At 44.0% G+C, this 21,874-nt stretch overlaps 1 protein-coding gene across 3 annotated transcripts; it reads right to left on the minus strand.

Annotated features, from left to right (window-relative positions):
- Window positions 1–222: 222 nt before the first annotated feature.
- CYP46A1 (cytochrome P450 family 46 subfamily A member 1) lies at window positions 223–15,443 on the minus strand. Of its 3 annotated transcripts, none has more exons than XM_071557541.1 (15): window positions 15,207–15,443; window positions 11,965–12,042; window positions 11,391–11,472; window positions 10,796–10,869; window positions 10,063–10,149; window positions 9,150–9,288; window positions 8,452–8,562; window positions 7,505–7,661; window positions 7,122–7,184; window positions 5,485–5,560; window positions 4,959–5,043; window positions 3,008–3,118; window positions 2,664–2,752; window positions 1,723–1,789; window positions 223–862 (listed from the first exon to the last, which is right to left on the minus strand). In XM_071557541.1, the coding sequence occupies exons 1-15, from the start codon at window positions 15,332–15,334 to the stop codon at window positions 701–703; spliced, it is 1,509 nt and encodes a 502-aa protein (XP_071413642.1). In that variant the 5' UTR covers window positions 15,335–15,443; the 3' UTR covers window positions 223–700. The 3 variants fall into 3 exon arrangements, with proteins under 3 accessions (XP_071413642.1, XP_071413643.1, XP_071413644.1); XM_071557542.1 differs by having other exon boundaries at window positions 5,485–5,557; window positions 15,207–15,429; XM_071557543.1 differs by lacking the exons at window positions 11,391–11,472; window positions 15,207–15,443 and having other exon boundaries at window positions 11,965–12,025.
- Between the last annotated feature and the right edge of the window lie 6,431 nt (window positions 15,444–21,874).

The raw sequence follows: 21,874 nt of genomic DNA on the forward strand, positions 1-21,874 counted from the left end.
TTTGCCAGTGTCTGTCCAGCAGTGTGCTGTTTACAGCAAATGCCACTCCTCATCACAGCCTCCCCCCCCACTTCCCACAACACTGAGATACTTGTCTCCCTTTGACATATACGCAGGATTCAGCCTTTTGTTACACCACCCACACATCCAGCCTGAGTGGCATGGAGCACCCCAGTCCCTCTTGTGTCAGCTCCTGGGAACACACATCCAGCTGGAGAGTCCTCAGTTTTCCCAATGAGATTTTATTAATGTCTATGAGGATATAAATTCAGCCCAAATCTGTGCTCTACTCTTTCTGATTTCATTGTGTAAGTAGGAAACTCCCCAAACAAGGGCTTATTTAGACCATCTTGTGTTGTAAATAAACTTAGTGAAAACTGTGAGCTGGGATTTGAGTGAAGGTTTGTGTGGAGCTTCAGGGATACTGCAGTGAAAGGATGTTCTTTTCCAAGTCTGCTCAGAATCAAATATCCCCCCAGGAAAATAAAAAGCTTGGCAATTCCAGATACTTTTCCAGATTGAAGATACTCACTAGAGTGACTCTCCCAAGATTTTCTTCAGTAAATTATGAGGAAGGCTAAGAATAATTTCAGTCTAGTAATCCTCTAAAGGGGCCTGCACAATCTAACCTTTGATTAGTGTAAAGATCTTCAAAATCAGAACACTAACTGTAGCATGTCATGCTCCCCTCCTTGAGTAGTCACACCTGGCAGCCTTTTGCAGAGCTCCTTGGCTTTAATTTACACATTACTCCATCTAGTGGCTTAAAGGTTCCAGCCTCCAAGAGTTTAAAACTCTGCCCTGGTACCAGCTGAAATTCAAACCTCTGCAGCAGTTTTGCCATCACCACTTTTGCCTCCATCTGTTAAGAAGAAAACCAAACTCAGTGTTAGTGACAGCAAACAGAGTTTGGACTGCAGCTGCTTAAAGTCAATGTATCATGTTATACTGCTTTGCCAATAGAGATTTAAAAGTTAAATGCAGCCAGCTGAGTTTGGGCAGGAAACCTGAGACTTCCTGAATTTGAAGACAACTGACAGGCACTCAGAAAGGTTCTTGTGTTTATGCATTAACCCCAATTTGGAGATCAGACTGTAAAACTAAAGCACTGAAGACTGAGCACTGGTACTTAGATGAACTCACAGAACAGATGCAAAGAGCTGGCTTCCTGCTGTCCTGAAATGCTCTCTGCTATGCTCATATACATCGTTAAATTGTTCCTTCCATCCGTGTAGCCGCCTCCTCTCCTTCTCTATGCCAGTTCTGGCTCGTGTCCTTCTGCCAGCTGATGTTCTCCCTGCTTTGATTCTGCCAGTGGCAGCCACAGGATGGTCCCCAAGACCCCCTGCACACCCACTGTGTGTTTGACCTTGGCTGGCAAAGGGATGTTGACTGTGATTCCCCTCAAGGGGTTTGGCTTCAAGCAGACTAAACCAGGACAGTTCAGAGGGAGTGCAGCCTGCTGCTCCTCCCCTGAAGACATCTTGGCTGCGTGCACACACCGGTGATGTGGGACCAGTTTGGCATATGGATGTGTGCTCATGTGATGGCCTTTGAGAGATGCCCTTTGTGGGCATGGGGGAGATCTTCCCTCTAGAGAGAAGGGAGTCAGTCAGTGCACAGTCAGTGTGGCCTTTCGTCCCCCCTTCCCCAGCCACGGTCAGCACACCCTGAGCTGGCCCAGTGCTTGATAATGAAGTGTCATTCCAGACCTCTGCCTACCTGTGCAAACACCTGCCCAATGCAGGATCGGGATCCCAGAGAGAATGGAAAATAGCAGTAATATGGCCTGCAAAGAAAAATGTTCAAAATTGTCACTCTGACAACTGAATTGTAAAGAAACAAGCAAATGTTTCATCACAACAGCAAGGAAATGGTCTAAATATCACCTCACCTATCTGACTTGTTAAAACAGACTCCTAATTAACCATTTTTTGCTTCTGAGCACAAATATAGCTCTGCAGCAAGTTTTCTCTGCTTACTGTATGGCTCAGCTCAGAGCTGTATGCCAACCTTATTTCAAAGCAGAATGCTAAGGACACTCCAAATGCTCTCCAGCCTGTCATGAGGATGTAATGATCCACCCAATTATTGCTCCTTTGGGCAGCTCGGAACCATGTGAATGAGGGAACCTCTGGTTCAGGAGACCAGACTAATTCTAGACTGAAGCAAACCATGACTCATGAAGTAGTTGGTGCTGATCTCTGCATCTAACTGTTTAGTCACTGGTCCTTCCTATTTCACTCCTGACCACTGACTAGCCTTAGGCTGCCTGCCCATGTGGCTGAACAGCATCTTCTGCCCTCAGCTCCTTCTCCCCTCTCTAACATGGAGACACTTCAAACACCCCGGGGCCAGGGCTGTCACACATTAAATGTTTGTATTGTACTAATGCAAGTATTCAACCTGGTTTGGGCCCAAAGCTTTGATCCCAATATAAACGTTAAATAACAACAGTATTGGTCTTTTCTTGCAAGGTATCATGTGGTCTAAACAGTTTTTGAACAAAAGCTGCACGTTATTACTATTTACATTTGCATGATTTAGTGTTACTCACACTGGAATGGTAAAATAGCTCTATTCCATTTTTTCTCCCTTGAAATATCTTCCTGTAATGGATCCTTATTACGTATTTAATAACCGGAGAGTAAAAACAAACTCACTTAGGTGCATCTTTGCTGAATCGATCTGGATTGAAAGTATATGGATCCTTGAAAAACCTTTCTGTCCTTCCCATGATGTAAGTGCTGAACTGTAAAGAGAGTTTACTTGCATTAGACAGGAGCAGTACACTGAAAATGCCTCTTTGCTGCCAGAGGTACAAAACCATAACTGCCTTCCACTCCCCATTCCCACCTGAGAGTCCCAAATCATACTCCAGTTTTGGTCAAGATTTTAAAGAGGCCAGTAGAAATATGGCCAGGTAAAATTTTTGCCCTCTGATCCATAGATCCATTACACTTGGATGAACTGCAGCAGCTAAAAGCTGCTGATGGATGAGACTCACAACAAGTGTTGTGTTTGCAGGAATTCTGATGCCATTGATCACATGGTCCTTCTCCAGCCTGCGCACGGTCCCTGCGACAGGCGGGTAGAGCCGTAGCGATTCCTTCAGAACCTGTGGCAGCAAAAAGCACAAAAGGTCAGTTAGTTAATACCATGTAGGAAACAGAAGTAAAATTAATTACCTCCCTATGGCTCTTCACTTTGGCTAAATGGGAGATTTTGACTTTTGAAACAGATGCTGGTGTTTCTGCTTTGGACTCCTGTGGGCAAAATGTATGGCTAAGTCAGCTCCTTTAGGCCTGGTTCTTTCTTACAACTGGTAAAATACAGAGAAAAAGAGATAAAACCCACAGGAGATCTCATGCATTGAACAGATCTAAAATCTCAAGTCAGAACAACAACTAAGCAAAAAAGTAGTGGGAAGCAAATTCAAAGGGAATATTTAAGAGTGAAGTCTCCTGCCCCTGATGAGCTGTTCTGGGCACTGGCTGCCATGAGGATGGGTGGTTTCTCCCACCTCCTTCCCACTGTCAGCACTGGGGTCCTGCTGCTGCCTTTGTGCTGCTTCTGCTGCTTGGGGAGCTGAGCCAGGTCAGAGCACTAAAAGGACAAAAAACAACCTGGCAAAGGAAAATGAATAGGGAATGTTGAGAAAAAATGGAATGAGACCATTTCTTTTGGTAGCAGCGAGCTGTAAGAATGGCTTATTTCATCAAAGTGAAACCTAATTAACAGTGCACATGAGCATTGCACCAAAAATGCAATTAACAGTGTACATGCACGAGTGGAGTAATAAAAAAGAAATGTGGACAAAAGGATTCAGAATTGCCTGAGTGACAGGAGAGTAGTCCCTTAGTCTCTGATACTCTAGTGATGGACTGGCTCTGACCAAGGGTGACTGGTTTTGGTTGTACAGTTCCAAGCTTGTGCTGTTAAATAAATGGTCTCCTTTGAGAGGCTCTCCTGTGATGTGTCTTAAAACTAAAAGGCTTAGAGAACTCATCCTAATTGGAGTGGTGTAATTGTGATGCTGTTTGGAGAAGCCTAAGGAAACCTGCTGATTTCTGTAATCACAGACTTGTCTTTTCTTTACAAGAATTACACCCATGAAAACTATCTGCTGTCAAAGCACAGTGATTTGTGGGATAGGATATGGCAAATGGTAAAACTATTGCTCACCTTCATAGGGCAGTTTAAGATAAAAATGATCATGGCAGACTACTATCACAGGGTAAGTTAAGCAGAATAGCTGCCAGGACTGTGATTCAGCCTCTCCTGAGGGCTACTGGTATCCCTCATCTTGTAAAAGAGGATATGTAACACAAACACTGGCGAGAAGCCAAGCCCTGGCTTTGCAGTTCATTACCAACCAGCATTTCTATACACAAGACCCCTTTTAGAACCAAACTCTCTCCTCCCAGTTCCCAGAGTGACTGAAGAGAATTTCAAGACTGAACAATGAAAAAATGACATTACAAAAGTAGCCATTATTTTTGACTGTTCTCAAATCCCAATGAGTTTATGGCACTTGGTGAGATCATAGCTGGAAATGCTTTAACAATAACCAAACAAAAATACAGCTGTGAGTTACGGAAGTGCGTGGGATTCACACACAGGTTGGGCTCAAAGTTGCAAACCCTTCTTAAACTTACAGCTTAAACAGGTAGGGGTTATGCAACTCCACTCTATCTTCCAGTTTGGTAATAATTAAGGAAAGCATTGAAAGAATTGTGTAGGATTTTGCAATGAAATTTGAGAAGCACCCTTCCCAGCAAGGCTAGAGTGCTGCAAATGTCTCATGGCACCTGCTTGCTGACTCTCTGAGGACAAATGCTATCAGGATAAAGTATTTCCATTGTTTTTAAAATTTTTAAAGTGTGGGGCTGCTCCATGACATGTCAAAGATGCTACCAAACAGCTCTGACTGGTATCTTACCTCACTCCTACAGTACCTGTGATAAATAGGTGAGTTTGCCAAGATCCTCATAGTCAATGTCTCTCTTGGCACCAAGAACATCATCCACTTCAGCCTGAACTCTGCAATTAAATTAAAAAATGTTAGTCACAGACACTCATTTCTTGCTAGGCAAGCTGACCAATTACATTTTTTACTTTCCAGACACTGAGTTGGACTGACACCCATCCTCAAGCAAAATGCCTACCGATTCCCAAGTTGGCTTCCTGAACTTGCACCTCTTATCAGGATGAAGCAATGTGCATACAGGGCATCTGAATTATGTGGGATTCAGGACCAGTATGTATACAGGTTTTAGAAAAAAATCATCTAGATGAAACTGAAATAATCCATCTTAAGCTTTTTTTTTTTTTACATCTTAGATATATTGGGACTATGAAAATTTATTTTGGAAGGGAGGCTAAAATTTATTTGGAACTGATCCTATCTTTTTAATAATCCTTGTAATTAAGTTCATCTTGAAATTAACAGCAAGCTGGGTTTGCAAAATGGAGTGCACGTACCTTTCCAGTATTTCAGGATGCTGACCCAGTGCCATTACTGTAAATGACATCTGATTGGCAGTAGTTTCATGACCTACTGACACCAAAAATCAGTTTAATGGTTAGCATGAAATAATAACATGATGCAAAGATGGTCTTCTAGGGTGATTGTGAACAGGAAACTTTAAACTTTGGAACCCAAATGTTTTATTCCAAGTATGCCAGAAATTAAAGGAAATACTAAAAGGAATGTAAAGTCTACATAAGGAGGTTTCAAGAATGACGAGAACAGGATAGAGCTGGTAAAGACATGACCCATCTTGCTCAACTCAAAGCTGCACTGGCTGCATGCAGCACCTACTGGTTATGAGCTTCCTAATAGGAGGCCCAGTGAGGTCCAGTATTTGACTTGTCATATTAAGGGACAGACATAAAGCAAGATTTAGTGGTTTTGAGGGAAAACAGAGGTTCCAACCATCTTTCTTTGAAACATCTGCTTGATGTGTTAGGATGACTCTGCTTGAGCAGGGAGATTGGACCAGAAGAGCCTTCAAATCTTACCCATTCTGTGGAGTTTTCCTTTTTTCACAGACAGACACATGAATTATTTTAAAGCATTACAGAAAACAGACTCCTGCAAAAACCTATTTGTTTCAATAATGTCTTTCTTACCAAAGAAGAGCATTTTGATCTCACCTAAATCCTACTGACTTCTGAGATGTTTATCTCACATATTAACTTGGCCCATGTTTTTTCTGATGGGTTTGACAGACCCTTCTCCTACCAAGCACTGACTAACATTTTTTAAGCAAGAATAGCATTTAATCATATGGGTGAGGTGACATGAAGACATGTGGAATATATTAAAGATGCTTTTAGTGGAGTTTAGCAGGATCTGGAAGGGCCAGAACTCTGTAAGCAACAGCCTTGCACCTTAGTGGGCAGTGGGAAGCCAGAGGCTGGAATCCAGAGTGGGAAGCCTGGCATTATTTGCTGTTTCAATATGACTGAAAGAGGATAACATATCATTTCCACATGAGAAAACGGAGAGCTCTCTTCAGACCTCATCCAGCTGGTCCTACGCCAGTGTAATACTGCTGTGTTCCAACCAAGAGACTCCTGGTTACAGCAGCAGTACATGGAGTGGTTGATGTAAATGATGATATTAATCATGATTAACGACGGTGTTAATCATGACCCAAGAATGAGTACAGCTTCCCACATGACGTGTGTGTGTGTGTGTGTATGTGTATGGCCAAACTTCGCGAACGAAGATTTGGGAGGGGCTCTCCCCATGTGGGTGTGCCCTTCCCACCTGTGCAGTGGATTTTTTAGGTGAGGCACAGTGAGCGAAGAACTGGCCCCACCATTTAAGTCCTAAGGTCCATTTGCCACGGCTGAGTGAGCTTGGACAGTGACAGTGAAGTCCTCGGGACTGTCACAGCACCCAGTACTAACCGGGGGCTGACCCTGCTTAGCATTGGAGATCTGACAGGATCAGATGTCAGGGAGGCATTTAACTGCCAGAGGACGGTCCCTACTGAGACTCGAACTCATGACCTTGGGAGTCGGCGTTTGGAGTGCCCTCCATTACACTACAGGACCGCCCATAAAAACATACCCGCATGACACACCCAAGCACTAAAATAGCTACGCACCTGCAACAAAGAAAGTGATAAAGTTATCCAGAATGTTTTCATCATCTCTAGTTTCCTCCAGAGCTGTCAAGATAGAAAAGCAAATGGGATTAGAAAATGCCTCCATACCCCAGCTGGACCAGCCAGAATGCTCTGCCCTGTTTGGCACATATTGGCTGAGGTGGCGCTGAGAGGGGATGCTCAGTGAGTGCTTCAGCAGTGGCTTGTGACCAGTATTTGAACCAACACAATGATATGGGGGATTTTCAAAGCAACTCTACTATCTTCAGTGTGCAAAAAGACTTTAAAGGAGGATCAAAGTTTAGATCCCAAAACAATCCTCCTCAAACGCCATGGCAAAATATGCCACAGAAAATTCACTCAAACAGCAACATGTACCTTACCATCTCCTTTCAGTATCTGCGTAAGAATATCCAGTGTGGCTTCCTTCCCATTCTGGAGAGCTTCTCTCCTCTTGTCAATGCACTCCTTCCCCACACGCCGCAGCAGCCTCACACTCTCCCTGACCTCCTTTATGAGCTTCTGTTTCCCTGGCATGTACTGAATACAGAATTTCTTGAGTCATTTTATTCCTTTTTCTGGTAAAAAATAATTTCAGTGTTACTTTACAAGTGAGCACTTTGTTTTCTGCTAAATGACACTTGTCACAAAAACGTCTGCTCTCCACGGAACAAAGCGAAAGCCCCCAGGATGAAGAGTTTGAGCTGAAATGAGAAATATTTCAACCTGTGCATGCTGATGTCCTGTCTTGTCAGAGCTGATGTTTTGGGCACTGTGAGCATAGTTCCTCACTTCTCCATGGAAAGAAACTGCAACATGCAATACAGAATCTCACCCCTGTCCCAAAAAGGAAAACAAGACCTCTAAAAGCCTGATCTACAGCTTTCACGAGACACTAGGATGATTTTTAGCTTAAATATTTCATATTACATCCATAATTTCTTAGTAGATGAATTTGGGTTGGAAATATACTTTTTTAATGGCAAGAATGTTCAAATTTCTTCCACCTTGAGTGAGAGCTGCCATCTTGCTTGGACAAATGGCAAAAATCTCAATTTTGAGTGAGTCTGAAAGTGTAAAACCATGAGAAGGGGACACATGCAGGGGGGAAGAGAAGAGAGAAAGGAAGTATTAAATGTTAATGTTAATTTTGCAAGTGTTTTAAAGCATTAATTCATTTTATCTGGATGCAAATTGGAGGGAAGGATCTACAGATGACTGTTTCCTGATCATATATGCACCTTGCACAGCTCCCTCCCACTAACTCAAGCAGGATCAGAGGCTCCAGCTGGATGTGAGGAGAGAGGACGGAAGTGAGGAGTGTACAGACCTGTATGAGAGGGATCCGTGACTTGGTCAGTCCCTCCAAAACCATAGTCACAGCATGCGGTAATGGCGTCTGGTCATCACTCAGTGCATTTAATTCCAAGCCAAAGGCTACCTGAGAGGCAGGAGAGAAAAAGGCAACTTGCTGCACCCTGCTGGCTTCCTGAGGCTGGGGTGAAAGAGCGTGACAGACTCACACCACTGCCTTTTCCCCTAAAATACCCCAGGCTAGGAGGCTTTGTGAAGAGGAAAATATCTACATTATGCTTCCTTCTTTTTTGGGGGGATTAATAATTTACTATTACTCTCCACTCATCCCAAACTGTTTTGCATAGAAAAGGGAAGAGCCAAAGTCAGACTTCATGCTGACATGTAATGATAATAATACAACCTCCCCCCATGAATGAGCACTGGTGTGACTGTTTTGGCATGGAGGGGTAGAAGGTATGAGGCTAAAAGGGCTTTTGCAAAGGGTCCCTATTCTGCGGGCCACATCTAGGCTGTGCAGACCATTCCCGAACTGTCCTTTCCAGTGGCTCAGCCCAAATGGAAGAGGTATAATTAGTCCTTCAGCTCTTCTGGCACTGCTAGGTAAAGGTCTTTTCTCTGGTTCCAGCTCCTGATCCCATTCTGCTGACAGTATGCATTACTGCCACTGCTTTCTGCCAGTTGCAGAGGAAACAAGAAAGTGACAGCTGGTACCTTTGCGATGATATCCATGGTCACCCGGCACATCATTGACAGCATGCTGAACTCTTTTTTCCCATCTGCCATTTCCTCCAGCTTCTCCATCAGCTCCTCTGCTTTTTCATTAAAAGTGTCCATCAGACCAATCAGGTAGCTAAACAATCAATAAACATGAGTAGTGGGGGCTCTGGAGAGGACATCTTTGCTCAGGCAAAATAACTTTCATTATTTTCCACAGAAAACCGTAAAGTTTTTTGGTTTTTTTTATTTATAATCAATTTGCCTTAATACATTAAAAAGCAAACAGATTTAATGAGCTACATTTTTCTTGCAGCAACCCTACTCTGCCCTGCCATAAAACTAATGTCTGCCATGATAAAGGGTTGTTGCTTGTGCACACTGAGGCAGTTAGACTTTATCTTTAGACCCTACATGCAATGCATCAAGGTACACACAAAGAAACCAGACCAACCCTGTGCCTTATCTTTTCTAACATAATAAGGCAGCCATAACCATGCCCCTGGACATACAATCTTGGGACCTTTCTGCCATTGCTGAGCTCCATAGGGGTGTCACTGTTCCATGGGATCTTTAGACCCTACATGCAATGCATCAAGGTACACACAAAGAAACCAGACCAACCCTGTGCCTTATCTTTTCCAACATGATAAGGCAGCCATAACCATGCCCCTGGACATACAATCTTGGGACCTTTCTGCCATTGCTGAGCTCCATAGGGGTGTCACTGTTCCATGGGAAGTCTGGTCAAATTATACTTGCCATGAAAATGCTGTGCTGGACTCTAAATAAAATGTAATTTTGGCACTAAATGTTTTTTTGTTTCCTCTAAGTATCGAATAATGACAGGGAAAACCATGAAAACAGAGTAGAAATAACAGCTAACTCATTCCAGAAATATTTGCCTTACGTTCGGCTGAAAGCTGGATCCATTATCCTCCGCTGCTTGTGCCAATGCTCATGGTTGCAAACAGTTACCAAGCCATTCCCTAGAAACCTAGCATGCAGGAAAACAAGGAGAGGAACATCTTTCAGCAAGGGAGCCAGCTGAACCCCATGCAGTCACAAAGGTAAGTCTTTCACATTTACTTTCTTCTATTTTGACCATGTGTAAGGAGCACTGTGATACTTCAAGAATTGCAATCATTGCGTGACTGTGGACAACAACTGAACCACAAATATGTTTTGCCAGGTAGGTGTGGACTGCTGAGTCCAGTAAGATGCTGGTTCATTACAGTTGTTATGCAAAGAATTAATATAATAACTTGATTCTTGTATTTTTAAAAGCTTCAGACTAACAAAGAAAAATCCTCTTTTTTGTGATGAATTTAGAAGCTGCAAACTCCCATCCATCAAGGACTAACTCTAAGTGAGAAGGTTGATGATGGTCTTGAGCAGACTATTCTGAGACCAAATGAAAACCCAGTATATGATCAAGGTAAAACAAAATCCTCCTCCCTGACTGGGAAGACATTTGACTTGACACATAATTTAATAGGGATATGCTGCTTACATGTGTCTGGAATTAGACATTAATCCCCACACTAGGTAAATGGTCTGAGTCAAAATAAGTGTTCATCTGTGATGTTATTAATCTTGCACTTATTTTCAGATCACAATGGCTTCAGATGGGTTTTGCCTACCTCTCACCAAATAGACTGAACATACGATCATACACATGCCGAGCCTTTGGGTACTGTGGTGACATCAAGAACTCCTAAAATCAAATCTCAGGTCAGTGAAGAGACAAAACAAAATTTCACTCACACATCTTCTGTGTTCCTTCTGTAGCAACAGTCTGAAGAGTAGATGAATTATTTGGTGTGCCCTGATTCCCCAGTTCCCATGCTACTAGCTTGTTTTGCATGCCTCTAGCATTTTTTTGCCCAATGACCTGAAATCTCACTCTGTGGTAATTGCAAAGATTCGGAGAAAGAAATTCAGCCTCCTGTGCCTTGTTCATTTGAGATATTAAGCTCTTGCAGAGAGCCTATTTTTCAGAAATGGTGGATGTTTGCTATATGTGCTGTTTAAATAAATGCAACAAAGTAAATTAACTGATCAAGGAAGAAAATAAATCAGGACAGCATGGAGAGTGGAACATCTCATCCTTCTAACCTGGCCAGAGCCAAGCACAGACTGGCTGCTTCGTGCTGCCCTGAACATCAGGCACCAGCTCTCTACTTACGGAGAAAAGGGCTAATCCCTACTGTCAATTTGACTTTATTTTTTGAGTACCTTCACTCCTTCAGGGCTCACAATTATTACTACAACTCTGTGAAAGAAATTAAGTCGTACAATAGGTCCATATTTCTGTGCCCTGTAAGAAGATTAAAAAAAGAGAATTATGGTATAAACAACCAACATGTAACAGTTCAGACCTAATAACATCAAAGGACCAGAGGACACTGTAGTGGGAACTACTGCAGTCCTCACTCTATAAAGACATAAGGAGAATCAAAGAATCATCAGGTTTGGAGGAGACCTTTGAGACCATCTAGTCCAGCAATCAACCCAGCACCACCACAATCACCCCTAAACCACATCCTCAAGTGCCACATCCAGGCATCTCTTCAACATTTTCAGAGACCTTCCACCACCTTCTTGAGCAGTTTATTCCAATGCCTAACCACTCCTGCAATTAAAAAAATTTTTCTAATATCTGTCTAACCTGAAAAATCAAAGCTACCCCTGTAGCTCTTTTACTGACCTTGGAATGATGCCGGTTATGTAATTCAGGTTCTCCATGCCTTGATTTCCCCACTTGCTATAGGGCTACCCCATTCAATGTAATTGATGTGTCTCAACTTACCACTGCAGGAACAGATCATGGACAAATTCCTGTTTCTTCATCATTCTCCATAGAATTGTGAGGTGTCCAAATATAAAGCTGCAGAATATGAAGATTAAGAGTGTCATGAGGATGCCAACATAAGGTTTCGTATGGATTGAAATCCTTGTTGCTGAGTGTTGTTCATGTTTCCCTTGCAAGGAAAGATGGACATAACTCTGAGCTGTGCCAACACCCAGCCTTCATCAGATTGGTAAGCTGAGGACCAAGGTCAGGCTGGTGCATGCATGCAGCCAGGAAGACCAGTACGGAGTTGAAGGATGAGGTCTTTTTGCTGCTGTATTATAGGAGATTTTTGGGTTTGGGTGGGAGCACCCCGAGAGGTGCTTTGCCCTTTGTCTAGCTGACTGAATCTCTATTGCAACTATTATGTTTCTGTATATGAAACAGACATTTGCATTAAATATTCTTTAATGTGTGCTCAGCCTTCATAAGTGTAACTTCAGTTCCGTCAGTGGAGCTCTGTTAAGGAAAATTAGGAACCATCACCTTCTGTCTAAAGCCATGTCATTCAAACGCTGGAAAAAGACAACCTAGAAGGATAATCACTGGTTAATATGGAAATTGAAGAACTTTATAAAAAGGGCTAACTCCTCAAATACAATAGCTGAATTGAAAAGAGATCAATTCCTTACTTCAGCTGTGAGTAGTGAATTCCCACAGGCTTTGCATAAATCTGAAGGAAGATTTGGCCAAGCTTTTCTCTAAAGGAAGCAAGCTGCACTCAAGATCTGTTTTCTTTTCCATTTGAAAGACAGAGAGCCATGCTATCATGCTTTTCATTATAAATAAACTATAGGGGAAATACAGGCTCTTATTTTATTACTGCTGGAACTAAGAGGCATTAAAATAACAAGCACTCAACAAAGTTACCCAACATCTATAGAAACTTTTCATCCTCCACTTATTTGAATCCTCCATTGTAACCGGATTTCAAAAAGATGTGAAAGCTCCAAATACAACTCAAGTCCTTGGTTAACTATAGCTCTGGAAACTGCTCTATCTGCAGAGCAGGAAGCAAGGTCCCACTCATGACTCCTCTTGTGTGACACATGAATCCTCAGAGATATTTTTCATCCCTGGTCTCATCACCCAGCAAAGTCAGGTGTTTAAACAGGCCTAAAATATTTATCCACTACTGAGAAGTCCCAATTACTTACTGCATATCATGAAAAAAACTAAGTGTGAGTTTGGTTTGGGATATATAACCATGTGACGCTAACATGTAACTGAAAGCATGCATCTGCAAAGAAATTCCTTTTTCCCATTTCTTCTTATTCAATCTTCAGTATGAAGCCAGCCTTTGAAGAGACAACCTCCTCTCCACAAGTGAGCCATTCTTGCAGAAAGAACCCCAAACCAAGCCACTAGGACCTAGACTAGGACTTACTTTTCCAGTCTGTCCCACAAAATTTTCCTTGAGAGATGTGCTGTGCTAGCTCTGATAAAATAAGTGGGCCCAGGAAATCAAGGGCATTAATGCAATCTTGTCATCAGGCAGCCATTAGATTTTAGACAAGGCTTTGATAACATCCTGTTGTACTTCATCCTAAAATAAAGCTTTCTTAAGCTTATATCAAAGGGATATAAGGGCAAAGGGCGTCATGCTTCCGGGACAGAATAAAGCCTTGAAACGATACAGGCTGTGGACTGGCTGGCTGGGGAGCACATCTGGTGGGCAGCAAGCTGGACACAAGCCAGCTTTTTCTTCTGGTGCTGCTCTTCTCCAGTCTTCCAGATACAGTATCCGATGAGAAGTGTTTCAATTTGAATTAATGCCATTTCAGAGTGATCTGGGCTGGCCACCAGTCCAGTCAACATCACAGCTATGGTACCTCGCTCAGGGCTTCACCCAGCCATGCTTGCCAGCTTTTGAGCACCGTGGTTTACCTTACATCCAAATGGAATTTGCCTTAAGACAATTTGCACCATTGCCTGAAAGCAGCCATTGGATTCCCTCTGCCCTTCAGCAGCTGCTTCTCTGCCCAAAGCCAGCCTAGCTCAGCTTTCTGGCCACCTCAGCTGCCCTCCGCTTGACTTGCCTCAGTTTGTCAATGTCTTTCTTGTTCTAGGGAGACCACCACCACCACACACAGCATCAGGCTTTCCCTTTTATTATTTTGTTTATAAATGACTTTTCAGAGCTGGGGATATTTGATTTTTCTTAGCTTAGACGTTTAGGAGTGGAAGTGTTTGTGCAACAAGTACTGAAGTGGGAGTTTTGGACTGTACCTGGCAATTTATACTTTTGAAAAGCTATCAGGTGCTGTGGGCTCACATGACATACAAGCTTCCATCTAGACAGACCAGTACTAGAAACCTTCATGGAGAAGATCCTAGGCTGATGACCTAATATCAACCCTTAAACTCTAAAGCAGGGACAGAAAAGCAGCCACAAGGTTCCTCAAGCTGCCATTACTGTATGGTGTTACTCCACACCTCAAAATAAACTTAATGACAAGCAGGTTCAGGTATGACAAGATCCACCCTTTCTCTAATCTTAGTATGTGGCCCTGATTACACAAGTAGACTGAAGCTTGGGGTTGGGCAGCCAAGCTTGGTGTCCCTGTAGGCTGTTTTTGTAAGACAGTGCTGGTGCAGTATCTCATCCTGTGCAGTGTTATGGAGGGCACATGCACCCACAGGTGAGGCTGAATGGGACGCCCACACACTCCTGCAGAACCGCGACTTCTTGTGACACTGCTGCTACTGCCTTGCTGGCAGCTTTCCCACCACCCTTGATCACTTATGACATCTTTATTTATTCCTGGCAGAAGCCAAACACCTGGCTCACGAACGAGCACACAGAGGGTAGCTGGTGGAGTCAGTGTCAATGTGCCCCCCGGAGCAGCGCTGGGCCAGCGCCGAGTCCCTCCCGGGTGGGCGGCTCTGAAGTGCTCCCTCCGTGGCGCTGCGGGCACCTGAACACGCAGCTCGGGCCGGGCAGGCCGGGCCGCGCTGCCGACCAGCCTGGAAGGATCCGGGGCGCCGCCAGCCCTTCCCGGGCAGCGGGAACCGGAGCGCTGTGCCCAACCTGCCCGCTGCCCTCACCCACGCCCGGCCCGGCCCAGCCACACCGGCTGGGGGGTTTATTTGCCGCTCTGACGTTTCCTCACGGCTCCAGCCCGGCAGCGGGCGCGTTCGGAGCGCCCAGCACAGACACCGCGCCGGGCCGCCATCGCCCCGCCCCGCCAGCCTCTCACCTCTCCCGCGGAGGGCCGGGGATGTGGTCGTACTTCGCGTGGATGTACTTCAGGTAGCAGCAGTACAGCACAAAGGCCAGCAGGCAGAGGCCCAGCAGGAGCCCTCCGGCCGCCCACAGCGCCTCCATGCCCGCCGGCCGCGGCGCCGTCCCCGCTGCCCCGGGCGAAGGGCGGCCGGGCCGGGCCAGGCCGCGGGTGCGGGCGGGGACGGCGCTGCTTAAAGAGCCCAGCGGAGCTGCGGGCTCGGAGCGCGGGGCGGGGACCCACAGCCAAGGCGTGTACCTGTGCGGGGTACACGGGTGTGTGTGCGGTCCAGGGCAGGCCACGATGGTGATCAGAGAGCTGGAGCACCTCTCCTGTGAAGACAGACTGAGAAAACCTTGGCTGTTCAGCCTGGAGAAGAGAAGGTTCTGGGGAGACCTTATAGCAGAGGCTGCAAGAAGGCTGGAGAGGGACTTTCTACGATGGCATGTAGTGATACGACGAAGGGGAATGGCTTTGAACTTAAAAGAGTGTAGGTCTGGATTACATATACAGGAAGAAATTCCTTAGTGTGAGGGTGGTGAGGCACTGGAACAGGTTGCCCAGATATGCTGTGGATGCCCCATCCCTGGAAGTGTTCATGGCCAAGGCTGGATGGGGCTTGGAGCAACCTGGTTTAGTGGAAAGTGGTGCCTGCCCATGATGGGGGGGAGGGGTGGGGGTGCAACTACACGATTTTTAAAGTCCCATCCAACCCAAACCATTCTGTGATAAGTATATTAAATATATATGTCTGTGTGGGCGCAATCCCGTGGTGTAATGGATGGCACTCTTTGTGTGTTACTCGTGCTGTTTTCCTGTGTGGATTCATGCCCATGTATCCCTCACAGCAACTTAGTGGCTAAAACCTAATGGCTCACTTCAACTAAACCTTCAATGGAAACACAGATCACAAAATGCTTAGAAACCAGAGCAGCTTAAAGGAATTGCTCTGGCTTTGTAGTATGAGCTAGGCTAAAGAAAGGTTTGGTATCACGGACTTTAGAGGATGACAAGGATTTTCTTTTGAAGTCCCCAGGATGCAGCACCTCTCCCAGCAGGCGTGGCTGAAGCCTGCGCAGGTTTGGGTCACAACAGCCCAGGAAGCCCCTGGGAAGGCAGAAGGACCAGAAACTCCTAAGAAAATTGTGAAAGCCATGAAAACCTGTCAGGAGCTCCTAGGCTTTTTCTTTTGGCCAGTCACCGTGCTCAGCAGAGAGGAGGAAAAACACCTGAGATGCTCTATGAGAACATCGCTCTTCTGGCTTCACATCACATAGCAGAAGAGTTTGGTAGTAATGCCACACAATGACCTCAGAGACTCAGGTTCTTAATAACAGTCAAATGGTACAAAACATTAGAAACCAGAGTCTCCAGCTGTCAGTATGCAATGGTGCAAAAGTTGGTTGTATTTTTTTTTCAAATTAAAAATGTTTGGCTTTCTATTACATTCAATGTTAACATTGATTTTTATTGAACTGTTAGTTACTTCTGTGGCTTAAAATGATTACAACAACCCTGACTTATTTTCCCCTCTGTGTTGGGTACATATTCTCAAAGACCTTCATTATTATCTAACAGTTGTTTCTGTTTATCTTAACTGAAACTACTTTTTTTTTCTTTGGTTTTTTTTTCCTCTTAAGGCTGGAGTTTTAAAACTGGTTTTCAGAAAAAAACCTTGCAATTCCTCTCCACTGGTCAGCCGCTATATATCATGATCTCATGGCACAAATATACATCACTAGGAAAGATATAGGTAATCACAACAATACCATCACCTGGAGAAGGTGCATAAAAACTAAAGCTAGCTAATGAAACCATATCTTTAAAGACATTCCATGAACTTCCTGATGAAAAACTGATTTTCTGAGTTTCATCAGTGTTTTTTAAGCATACTTCAAGAATAGATTACAACTATCCTTAAGGTGTTCTTTCATTTAGAGTCAGTCTCAGAATAATTCCTATGAATAATTCCTACTGCTTATATCTTGTTTGTGAGCAGCTCACAGGGAAGGTGATAAAATATTTGGTAATTTGTACATTTTGATGTGATAGTGAAGCGATGTGATACAGTTCTGATCCCTGAGTAGATCAGGTGAGCGGTCAGAATTAAGCTTCTCAAGCAAATATAATTGTCATCTGAGTATACAGCCTGTGTACACTGCAGAACTTATCTTGTTTTTCATGCTTTAAAGATAAACTTTAATAAAAACTTCTATTTGTGTTTCAACAAGCTTTAATACATTTGTATTCTAACGTGTTTCTATACCTTTGAGTGAAGGGCGTGATCCCAAGGAACTGTTGTGTTTATGATCTGCCTGGAAGCCGCAGCTGGACTGAGAGGAGGGAGCGAGACTGGAGCTTGCCGCGTTTCGCCGACTGTCACTTTGCTGCTGGGAACTGAACCGCCATCGCGTGGACACCTTGCCAACCTACACATTCCCATAAACACGAGGAGCAAGAGAGATTTGGGAGCTGAAGAGCAGAGAACTGGGAACCATTAACTGATGTGAAGTTCCAAGGAGAATCTGAAAAATTGGTGGGACATAGGGTTAGTCTGAACTCCTGATCTCTTTTGTTTGGCTTTCTTTCCATGGCTATTTGAGTTTGGAAGCATTTTCTCTTCTCTCTCTCAGGGCCCACCATCATTTTTAGGCTGTAAGTGAAGACAGCAAAGAGAAAGCACAGTATAGGCAGCTCCTGTGCTGGGAAATGTGCTCTTGTGCTGGGCATCCTGGTCAGTCTGAATTTAGCAATATGATACATTTCTAAGTAAAGATATTTTCATTTTATTGTTACATGTCTCCATCTGTTGTGTACGACTGGCTGAGTGCAGATAGTAATCAAATTATTACCTCTCCTGGTGAATTTATGGTCTAAGAAACTCCCCCCCTGCCCAAATATCCATATGAAACTAGTGGGGGTCTAGGTCTAGCATGAACATTGCTTCAGCCATCTCCAGCAGAAACACAAACAGCTCAATCTTTTCTGGCTTAGGGTCATGACATCCTAACTTAATCAGGCTTAAGAGAAAGCTTTTTGCTGTTTCATTCTGCATGGGGGAGGATGGGAGTGGAAATAAGGTCTCTCATGGACACCACTGCACTCTGGCACCTTTCAAAGGTGTCAGAGCCACCTTCCTCAAGCCTGTCATGCATTGCTGTACTGTTGTCTCCTCTCCATGCCTGGCAGATGTGGACAGGAACACTCTCATATAAAGTTAATAATAATAAAGCTGACCTAAAGCCAGACCTTTTGCCTCAGGTTATGCTGGATGCAGGAGTCAATCATACCTTTGCAAAACAAAATCTACAGTGGAATTAGATAATAGTTATACACCACTGCCAAATACAGACCTTTGCAGTGATTTTCACACTGAGTGTGTTGTCACCCTGCTTATATATATGCTGAGGTCTGGATCGTTCTCAGTCAATAGAATTTTCAGGCATGGAGTGGACAAGTAATTGGCAAAACATTAATAATAACAAAAACAGTCCAAGGGTTTAGTAATTGCTAACAGCTAATGCCCCCAGGAAACCAACTATTTGATGTCAATGCTTCCAGCTGGCTGAACACTACAGGCTTTTTCTTTTTTCCTTAAAAACAGCATCCCTATTTACCACATTATTGTTAAGGAATGCTTGCTGTTTCCATCATAGCCACTTTTCTGACAACACTGAAACACTGCCTAAGGCAGGTCTATAGCTGCACCTGTGCCCCAGACATGAAAACCTTGGGAAAGTCATGTATGAGACAGCAAGGTATGGGCACATGTCAAATGGGTTTGAGGTCTTGTTTGCTTACAGAAGAAAAAAACTGTAAATTCTCAAAGCTTAAATTTGGAATGCAGTTAGTAGTTACCAAAAGATGCTTACATCTCTTTTCATATAGAAGAATGTGTGCTTATGTCTGAAAGTATCTAAGGGAGCCGATGCATCTCATATGCTAAGTTGATCTTTTAAAGTGGTCTATTGGCATGTTTCTGAGAGGAAAGGCAGACTTGGATATTGATAAAATATGATTGTTTTCCTACTCTGCACAACAGGCTGAGCTCAGGTACAGCGGGGCAGGTTTGTGCTGGGGATCTCCCCCCAAACAACCAGATCAGTGCTAACAGGTGAAAGAAGAAGCAGGCTGGGAGCATTCCTGGTAGTGTTTTGCTGGATTTGGGCTGTGGGGCAGGGCAGTAGGACATACGTTGCTGTTCTCCCTTGTTCATCTTATGCATTGTACTCCTGAGCACATGGTGGGACTCTTGGGGATGGTCCCTTGCAGGGCTGTGAGTTGGACTCAGTGATCTTTGTGGGTCCCTTCCAACTCAGCATATTCTGAGATTCTGTGATCATGAAGCCCAGCACGAAGATCTAACTGGGGAGAGGTGGGGGAGGGGCTGATAGGGGAGATGAAGGCAAGAAAAACACGATGGCAGCATGTGAAGTTGGGGCACCAGGCTCATCTTTGCACCCAGTGCTAGTGTCACCCATAGTGCCACCTCTGATCTTTCTGAACTTGAGTCATGGCTTCAATACTATTTGATTACAGACTGCTGTGCTTAGTAATGTGATAGTGTATCTCATGCTGTTCATACCCTGAAACCTAACACAGAGGAGCTGGGCAGACCCCAAGTTCCCTCAATATGGGAAATATCCTCATGGTGTGCTCCATCCAGGGCTTAGCACCCAGAAGGATTTTGCCAGGATTTGAGTGAGCATCCTCACTGCAGCACCCTGCCTATTTCATTATATCTCTGTTGCTTTGGCAGAAAGCTCTAAAGATTTTTTCTAGATACATGTGGGAAGATTTGTCTATCGGATGTCTTGGAAAGAACATGGTAAATTCAAATGATTTGTGCCTGAAGGTAATGTCTATACTGCAGGCTGCAACACAGTGTGGCAGTGCTTGGGCTGGCTGCTGGCTATCAGAAGCAATTGAAGTGAAAAACCCCTGAGCTCTGCACAGAGCTACTCTGTCTTGGAGGTAGAAAAAAAAAAGGTAGAAAGATTGAGTCTACACTATTCCCTCACAGACATGCTAAGTTCTTCACATGGTGCAGCTGTGGTAATAAGGAAAGGAAAAACATGTAAGGAAAAATACAGATGCTCCAAACTCAGTCACAAAGTTGAATCAGGAGAGAAGGCAATAAACCATATTGCCTCCAAATGAAAGTATGGTACTGACACATACCCATACAGAAGATTGGTTGCACTGTGGTAACCAGCATTTTAAGACCTTGACCTATTTTAAGACCTTTATCCTGGATCAGCATCCAGGAAGTATACTGTCATGTTCAAATGTAGCAGTAGGGCTTACTCATTTATCTAAAGCTTAATTTGTGTGACATTCTGCTAAAAGGTGCATTTTAAAATGAAGACAAATTCTATCAATAAGAATCCTATTAAACAACAGATGACATAGCAGGTATTTAAATGCATGTGTTCTTCTGCCCTTTGAATAGTACCGGCTCATTATTTAAACACCAGAGAACTAGACTGACAAATACCAGGATTTAGAACAGAAATATTTTAAGCTTGGAAGGGACCACAATGGACAGAAATACCTTGCCAGCATCATAGCTGTGTATACTGAGCTGGCATGCTCCTATTTTAATGCTTTCCCCACTCAGTGTAGGCTGGAAGAAAGGATAAGAGGGAAAACCAAACCAACTTCTTTGCAAGTCTAGTCTCTTTCTTCTGATAAATATTTCCCCTGTTAGGCTGGCGGCACCCACGTAACATCGTCGGCAAACACCTCAGTAGCAAACACTTGGGGGTGTAGGGCTCTGTGTTTGCCGTCAGCAGAGCTGCAGCACAGCTCGCTCCCAGCGACGGCTGCTGCTCGTGGGCTGGATCTGCTCTGCCTTTGGCTGCCACCAGGGACCGTGTGCCACCACCTGTCTGCCAGCCGGGGGTGGAGGCAGTCACCACCGGCAATATGCAAGATATGGATGACCTCTGCTCATGCTCAGGAGGTTCAGTGAGCTAAAGCAGGTTTAGGGTAACCAAGAGTTAAATTAGAAATAATGTACTTAAGTACCTAGAAGATGGGGGTGAAATTCCTGTCTATTTGGCCTATGGCAGACATGCTGGAACCACCTCATTTCCTTTAGGGTAACTTTTATTGTGCAAGTCGTTTTTCTACCCAGAATTTTTTAAGCATAACTATGAACAAGATTCTTAAAATCCCTGAGCTAGAGCTTGCTGAAATTTGACTAAGGAGCCAAAAGAAGCAGAAGAGGAATTTGAAAGAAGACAGACTATATCTCCACCTTCTATTTTCTTCCAGCCCTCTAGTCCCATCAGCTCAACAGGTGCCAAGTCTTTTAAAAGAAGAATTTACAAAGGACTCCCTTGTTCTCTGAACGTTTTGATGTGCCTGAAGTGAATTTCTGCGCTTAATACAAATGAGTTTGCAACTTCACTGCAATGGGAAAAGCCTAATGACAGTGCGAAGCCTGATGGCATTTGTAGTCTTTTAAAGAAATGAGAGTAACACTTTTCATAAGGCACTTTATACATCTGTTCCCTGTTACCCCTTTACACTTCATAAGAAGTAGAGGGAAATGCTTTCTTTGGGTCATTTGGTTTTGTATATTGAATATGTTTTTAATATCAAAAAGAATTTAATGAGTTTATCAGTAAGTCCAAGAA

The sequence above is a fragment of the Pithys albifrons genome, chromosome 6 (assembly GCF_047495875.1).
Source record: "Pithys albifrons albifrons isolate INPA30051 chromosome 6, PitAlb_v1, whole genome shotgun sequence".
Classification (NCBI taxonomy): domain Eukaryota; kingdom Metazoa; phylum Chordata; class Aves; order Passeriformes; family Thamnophilidae; genus Pithys; species Pithys albifrons.